The sequence below is a fragment of the Limanda limanda genome, chromosome 2 (genome assembly GCF_963576545.1).
Source record: "Limanda limanda chromosome 2, fLimLim1.1, whole genome shotgun sequence".
NCBI lineage: Eukaryota > Metazoa > Chordata > Actinopteri > Pleuronectiformes > Pleuronectidae > Limanda > Limanda limanda.
This window is the reverse complement of record NC_083637.1, coordinates 10,830,776-10,838,863: the sequence shown is the minus strand read 5'-3', so window position 1 is coordinate 10,838,863 and position 8,088 is coordinate 10,830,776. Positions and strand designations below refer to the sequence as shown.

The following is an 8,088-nucleotide window of genomic DNA, read 5'->3' as shown; positions in this document are numbered from 1 at the left end:
TCTTCCTGCTGGAGCTTCATTCGACTGTACATGTGGGTGGTATGGTTGCATGGTGGTTAGCGCTGCTGCCTCCCAAGAGTTTGCATGTTTCTCCCAAATTCCACAGACAAACACGTCAGATGGAGAATGTGAAAGTCTGTGTGTGTCAGTCTGACCTGCAAGTCTGAGGCCTGTGATTCATCCAGGATGTCTCCTTATATCCAGTCTGTTGTAGGGTAGGATTATCTAACCTGTTAACAATCACCATATTGAGAAATAAATACAAAATATTACTACTGCTTTTAATAACATAGAAATGTCTTATTCGAAACTCAAAGTTAAACGTGTTGACTATTGTCTAAACTTAAAAACACACTTAAGGGGATAAAAACTGGGCTTCAAGTTAATCAATTAATGTATTTTTTAAGACTTACACACATTTGTTTTACAGAATAGTCCAAACACATATATCATTTAAGATCTAGGATAATTTTTTTTATATAAAACACAGTTTGAAAGGTGAAGCTTTTATGCTAATTCTTTGATCCTGTTTGTCCTGTTCTACAGGTTTGCCCACGGATTTATAACCTGTCCTGTATTAGTCTAATGGCTCATAAGAAATTATATTCTAAATAACTAAAACCTTTCAAATTATCATGAGCCTTGGTTCTATTATTTCAAGTTTCTATTTGATAATTAAAGAATATTGAGATAGTGGGATGGAAATGTTCCCCATAGAGTTTTAGAAAGTGTGGCCGAGTGAGTTATTTAATCACCCAAGTGACATAAACACTGAAATAATAATAAACCACAGTTTTTATTAACTATAAACTTGATTGTTATATTTGGCTCAGGTTAAAGAATCTTTCAGATGAACCTCTGCTGCCCCCTGCTGGTTCAACCTGTCAACTGTCACCTTTAGATTCTCGTCTGATTCACTTTATACTTTTAATAAACTCTTTGTTACACTTTCACTTCTCCCAGTTTTTATTTGACTAATGTATCCTTGATTTACGTCGTTGAAATACATTTGTGATTCAAACGGAGCGGAACTATTTGTCAGGGGGTGGTTTCATACGTCAGCGGAACCGGAAGAGAATGAATGGAACACCCGTTGCTGTGCTGCAGCTGATTCGAGGTCAGCGTGAATTCGGTTTTGTGTCGTTTGTTTGTTGTTTAAATCTTTTATAACGTTTTATATTTTCACTCTAAATGTAATGATGTTTACTCTATGAGACCGTGTTGCGTTCACGTGTCGTCAGACTGACGCTTAGTGGGAAATGACCGTTTTGTAATAAACAGCTCAGACTTTAATTTGAGGTTAGAAGATGATTTAAGAGTATAATTCATTTATGTTCAGGTTTCATTCTCTGTCGTCACTGTTGGTCGTTAATCTGAGCTCATGATATTAAAGTTTATCTTTAAAATAATGATGACAACCTTTGTTTACATCTGAAAAACACAGTTTCCAAGCTGCTGTACAAGTTCAAAATGAAGCAACACAACACACAGCATTAGACAACATTGGAACAAGATAATAACAGGGTTAAGAAAATGATTAAAAACATTATTAAATGATGAGAATAGTCTGTATGGCTCATGTGTGATCTCCCTCTGTTCCTCCTCCTAGATCCCCCACATGTTCCACAAAATGGAGCGGTCCGGTCTCTCCCTCCTCCGCCACATCCTCTCCTCCTCCACCTCCTCCTCCACCAGGACGTGCTGCCTCCACCAGAGAGTCCTCACAGCCTCCCTCCCCTGTCACCGCACCCCCGTCTGGGTTCCCAGCCACCAGCACCGCAGGAACGGGAGCACGGCCCTCAGCCAGCACATCCAGGACCTGAGCGGCCCCGAGCAGAGACTGCTGAGCAAACTGTACGAGGGATTGATCGGAGGACAGCGGGCGTCTCTGGCCGAGTGCATCACTCTGGTGGAGACACGGCATCCCAGGAAGAGAGAGCTGGCGCAGGTGCTGCTGCAGAAGGTGCTGGCCTACAGGACGCAGCAGGAGGCTGGAAACGGAGGGAAGCCCGTGGCCTTCAGAGTAGGTGCGTGTGTGAAGGCCGGGTTTTCTGCACAAGGATGTCAAGACAAGATTAAGGGACAGTGTTTCATTCTGATGAGACGCTGGACAGTGGACTGATATCCTGTCCCGTTAGTCTACAACAAGATGTGTCTAAATAAACCACTTCTATTGAGAGACACATCTGCACACTTTCCCTTTTCTCTTTGCTGAACTATTGCTGGATAACATGAAACAAAGAATTGACATTTACTCGAAAGTGTCTCCAGTTTGGTGCATTTAAGATCATCAGGAAGTTGGCCTGATTATTAAGCTTCAACATGTGTGGTTTCAAATAGAAGTTCTTACTCCTCTAAGGGACATTTTAGGTTTATAGTCTTCAAGCATTTCAAAGATGTGTTTTAACCCTTTTTGAACAGCCAAATGAGAGCAGTTTCACTCTTATACTCTGGAAAACAAAACATTGTCTTTTCACTTTTGGTTAAACTGGTCTTGACCACAACATGTTTGTCTCTATCCCGATGTCTCAGGTCTGTCGGGTCCTCCTGGGGCAGGGAAGTCCTCCTTCATCGAGGTGGTGGGGAAGATGTTGACAGAACGTGGACACAAAGTATCCGTGCTGGCGGTGGACCCGTCCTCCTGCACTACAGGAGGTATCATCACATACACACACTCACACACACACATCATGCACATATGACTCAGAGGAAAAGTTGCCTCAGTGCCTCTTGTTGCAGGGTCTCTGCTGGGTGACAAGACTCGTATGACTGAACTGTCCAGAGACATGAACGCCTTCATCAGGCCGTCCCCGACCTCGGGAACACTGGGCGGAGTCACCAGAACCACCAACGAGGCCGTGGTTCTGTGTGAGGGAGCAGGATACGACCTCGTCCTGGTGGAGACAGTAGGTAAGACGCTGGGTCTTACGTGTTTATCACGAAGTTGAGTCAAGCTGAAAATTAGATTTCTCTTACAAACATCAACCTTGTATCTGAGTCTTTTTGTAGATTCTCCTGCCCATTGATGATGTCATCGGTGATCCGATCGCAACTTTAAGTGCATCAGTCCACAGCTGCTATTAAAATGAATGAGCATCATGAGTGCTGTCGGATGTCACAGCTTTATATGCAAATAAACACGGTCATCATTGCTGTTTACAAAGATGTAACGTGTTTTTGTTTTGAGAGAGAGAAAGAGAGAGAAAGAAAGGAGTTGCTGATCAGTGCAATGTGTGCAGCTCTAAATGATTTGATGTTTGAAATGGTACAAAAACAAGAAAATCAATGTTACAGCTTATGGGAAACACTGATAAGTGTAAAAATATTTTTTTCATGAAACTGTTACAGTAAGGAGGAAGTCAGTTGAGTACGTGCTCAACATGATCCAAACATATACAGTGGGTTTAACAAACAACCTCATCAACTTATCAGAGTTAAGAGTTTTCTCCACCGCCTTCAATAAAGTTGCAGAAAGTCATGAGAAGTTTTGGAATCAGGAAATATGAGTGAAGTTAAGTATTTAATGTATGTCTGGGATTTGTTGCATCCCTCAGTTCTAAATTTCTTTTGAACATCTCGGTGACACAGAGACAGTTTGATGGTTACTCAGTGTTGAGGTCTGACACCGGCTCCTCGTCATCAGACACCTTTGTTGTGTCCCCAAGAGCCAAGAAGTTATTCACTGTGAAGACTGTAAAGAGCTCATGATTATTCATCAGCTTTTCTGAATAAGTTCTAACAAGAAGTTAAAACTTAATGCTGATCTCGTTTGACTTTTCTCTTGTTCACACACGGTGGAGTGTGGAAAACCAGACCTGGGTTTTGAAACAACACCCTGCTGTGCAGTCGTTGATCCGTTATCTTGTGTGGTTTTTTTTTCTGTCGATCAGTTTTACGTTTGTTGTGATGCTGATCTGCTCTGACAGTTGGAATTCCTTGTCTGTGTTTCAAGGTGTGGGCCAGTCGGAGTTTGCGGTGGCCGACATGGTCGACATGTTTGTGCTGCTGATTCCACCAGCAGGGGGCGACGAACTCCAGGTGAGTGAACAACATCCACAGCAGCGAGTTCATTGTCTGTAGCCGATCATGAAGCAAAAGATGTTTTCTGTGGTTTTGGTTGAATGATGTTCAATGTTTTCCAAGTTTTACAAGCAACATAATTTGTCACAGTCTTACTAAAGGTTGTTCCGTGTTATTAATTGTCTGCAGTATGTTAAGGCATCGATCATGTGACTTTAGCATTAGAGTAATAGATTATCTCTTCATTCTTATACCACAGATTCACCGAAATTAATGATAAATATGATTGATTATAAGTACAAGATTAATTGTGTGAATATTAATGTAAATAGATGATCTAATCTACATATTTAATCACCGTGCTACATTGATACATTTTCAAATTTAAGTTATTAAGGACAAACTGGTCACTGTTTCCATGTTTAATGTAAAGATAAGCATGTTGACGACAACTATATGCTAATCAATTTATTAATTAGATAAATGAATTGCTCAATTAGCCTCAGCCATTAGGATTAATATTATGGTGATTATGGTCATTAAGCTCCTCGAGTGGCATTTGTTTTAATTAGCGTAATTATATCTAAACATGAATCTAAAAACAATGTTATGCGAATGGTAAGGAGAATATTTCACATATCCTGCAGAAGATTTAAACTATGTGACTCTGACGTTCACTTGTGTTGAGGTACAGTGTGACATCTCCTCTAGTCTAAACTCTAAAGCTTGATACAGAAACCTGAGCTAAACAAGTGGAAACATCAGTGAGGGATGAACAGAGAGAAACACAATGACTTCTTATTGGCTTCTTCTACTAACCTCGCAGCAATAACACAAACAAACAAACAGGACTCCATCCATTACGTTGTGTAGAGGTCCCTCCGTGGGTGAAGCATCCCGACATCAGATTTATTATTTATTAAAGATGCTTTCAGACATGGATAGACTCAGGATAATCTCCTGAAAATTAGAGGGTCTGCATGTGATAATGCAAATCAGAGTAAGAGGCTCCAGACATTATGTGTTTCTTCTGCTATTTTCTGGGTTTAATGCCTGAAAATGTTTTTTTGCGTTGATGTTTTCTGTTGTTAAGTTCATTACTGCCCTCGTTAAGGTCAAATCTCTTTTCCAGGGCATCAAGAGGGGCATCATCGAGAGGGCCGACCTGGTGGTGGTGACGAAGTCGGATGGAGACCTGGTGGTGCCGGCCAGGAGGATCCAGACCGAATACACCAGCGCTCTCAAGCTGCTCAGGAGGCAGAGCAGATCCTGGAACCCAAAGGTTAGTGTGCAAGAGAATGGCTGTGTGTGTGTCTATGTCTATGTGTGTGTGTGTGTGTGTGTCTGTGTGTGTGTCTGTGTGTGTGTCTGTGTGTGTGTCTGTAACTGACAGTGTAGTGAGGGAGGAAGCCGACAGCAGAATGATAAGTCCTAAAGAGAAAAAAAGAGATAACTGGCAAGTGTTCAACACTGAACCCACTGTGCAGCCACAGCTGCCGTGTGAACCCAACACGCCGTCCCACTGAGAGGTCAGCTGACCCGAGAGAGGGTGGGGGGGGGGGGGGGGGGGGGTGATGATGATGGTCATGATGTCATAGCATCATGGCTGCACTGTCTCTCCTCCCTGCGTGTCTAAGTTCACCTGCCCACCCTCGTCCTATTGTTTTCCCAGCCCGATGCAGCATCTGCCCCCTGAGCAGGCTGTTCACTCCTCACCCCCACACCCTCCCTCACCCACACCCCCCCTCACCCCCACCCCTGACTCCCGCTGCTCTGAATACTCGGCTGCTGTGTCATGACTCTAGCTCATTTTAAACCTGCACGTTCATATACAAGCTGAGAAGCCCTTGATTTAGTCTCTTTGTTGGTTCACCTTCAGCAGTTCTTATTTTGCTGTCCACGCACTCCGCATGAAAACATGTTTGATCATATCTATCAAAACGACTAACAGTAAGGGCTGAAACTAATATTTCATATTATCGCTAACTTTTTTAATACAGTCTAAATTGATTGATTCATTAAATTCATTATAAGATTCATAAAATGTCTGAAACCTGGGGAAGAAACATGTTTTCTGTGACTTACATTTTACACGATTCAAATCTTTTTCTTGTTCCTCAACAATATTTGCTCCTTTATTCTTGTCGTCTTCTCTGTAACTCGAACACACTTTTAGCTCTGACTTTATAAAGTGTTGTATTAATTGACTTTACACTGGTTTTACTGTAGAGACGACTGGTTTTGAGCCTGTAGGGAGTTTAGCAAAGTGTCAGAGTCGATGCTTTTAGAGCTTGACCTCTGTCTTAGAAGTCCCCCAATGTTATGAAAGTGTAGTACTAGGCTATTGTTCCATATTGCCAAAAACATAAATTTTTTACTATTCTTTTCTATCAGAACATATTTTTACATCAGCAGTTTTTATGGGGACTATATCTATGAAAAGCAGGGACATTGTTTCTGTAAAACCATAAAATGATAATGCACCACAAAAAAAATTCCATTCGCTTCCTCTGTTCTGGGTTGAAGCAGAAATCTCACAACACACATCTTCAATCCACAACGAATAAAACCAGAACTATGAACATGACTGGACAACAGTAGGTTTAATTCTCTAATTCCCATTACAGAAGATAAATGGTTGAACATAACATTTTGTTGGTCTCACATTTGATTTCCTGTTCTTCCTTCAGACTCCGATCCAGTTCTTGTAAAATGATTAACTTGATGATGTAATTAGAAGACTCCTAATTGGCTGTTGATCACAGGCCTCTGATATGTACCAGCCTGTCACTTTCAGCTCTTCAAATTGCCAGTTGATGTCAAATTATCTCCTGATGATTCATCTAATGTCATTACACTTAAACAGTCTGAAGAGAATCTGTGAGGTTTGTCTGACGTTAACACTGAAGTCTGGATTTTCCTCCTCCAGGCTCATTTTGTTTATATTCTCTATCACCAGGGTCATTTTATAGAAGACGCTTAGTAAATCCTTGAGGCACAATCACTTCTGTGTTAGCTTTTTTTATTATAACATTAGAAGTTAACAATTTTTTTGCATAGTATTTCTTGTGTAAGTTGTTTTTTACTGTTGTGTTTCTATGCGACATGTTGCTGAAAATCCAAGACGGATAGAAAGTTGTGTCTTTGGCGACTTCCTCAGGCTGAGCAGTCGAGTCAGAATTACAGCCTGGTTGTTGGAAAAGAAAACGATTTAAATTCACACATGCATCCAACACCCTTCCTCCCCCCACCCCCCCTCAGGTGGTGCGCGCCTCCTCTTACACCGGTGAGGGCATCCCGGAGCTGTGGGCCACGATCGAGTCGTACAGAGACGCCATGTTAGCCGGCGGTGAGCTGCAGGGCCGGAGGAAGGCCCAGCAGAAGGTCTGGATGTGGAGTCTGATCCAGGAGAACGTCCTCAGCCATTTCCGAAATCACCCCAGTGTCGGAGAGGCTCTGCCCCACCTGGAGGCGGAGGTCACCAGAGGAGCCATCTCTCCAGGCCTGGCTGCTGACCTGCTCCTGAAAGCCTTCTCCTCCTCTTCATCTTCATCGTAAACACTGGGACTGGATGGACGTCATGGTTCATCAGGGTCACACAGTTCCAAAAAGAAACCACCAGGACAGAATGAGAATATGTGACCTTGACCCTGTGGTTTGCACAAAAGGAAGCAGCATTTTAAAATACCTGAGGCAGAAGTCACCTGTTCCACAGACTCAGTTTCAGCTCGCCTTAATCCTAATCAGCAGAGGCCGGGCTGACACTTTTCATGCCTCAGCTCCAGCTTCAAGACATTTGGAGATCGGAGAGAACCATTACACATTGCATATGTGAGAGACAATTTAAAGAAGATACTCCGACTGTCTTCTTGGACAAGAACACTACAACCTTCAAAAAGAGGTTAAATATGTACAAACATATGGAGGATTGTAGAGGAAAACTTGGAAAACAATGCACAATACTGATCACTTGTAAGAACAGTGTCTTCAGAGGGAGCAGATGTGACATGAGAGAATGATCTGTGATAAGTTATTGACACACTTTCCCACAGATTTATTATTACACAG

The 8,088-nt window shown here is 42.2% G+C and overlaps 1 protein-coding gene across 1 annotated transcript in view; it reads left to right on the top strand.

Annotated features, from left to right (window-relative positions):
• The first annotated feature begins 1,083 nt into the window (after nt 1–1,083).
• mmaa (metabolism of cobalamin associated A) overlaps nt 1,084–8,088 on the top strand; it is a 7,722-nt gene continuing 717 nt past the window's right edge. Inside the window, exons 1-7 of the mRNA XM_061091766.1 lie at nt 1,084–1,117; nt 1,610–2,027; nt 2,533–2,655; nt 2,740–2,910; nt 3,953–4,038; nt 5,153–5,302; nt 7,282–8,088. The exon at nt 7,282–8,088 is cut by the window's right edge and continues 717 nt beyond it. Of these exons, the coding sequence (XP_060947749.1) occupies nt 1,619–2,027; nt 2,533–2,655; nt 2,740–2,910; nt 3,953–4,038; nt 5,153–5,302; nt 7,282–7,578 (1,236 nt within the window). The 5' untranslated portion in view covers nt 1,084–1,117; nt 1,610–1,618 and the 3' untranslated portion in view covers nt 7,579–8,088. The remainder of the gene's footprint in view (nt 1,118–1,609; nt 2,028–2,532; nt 2,656–2,739; nt 2,911–3,952; nt 4,039–5,152; nt 5,303–7,281) is intronic.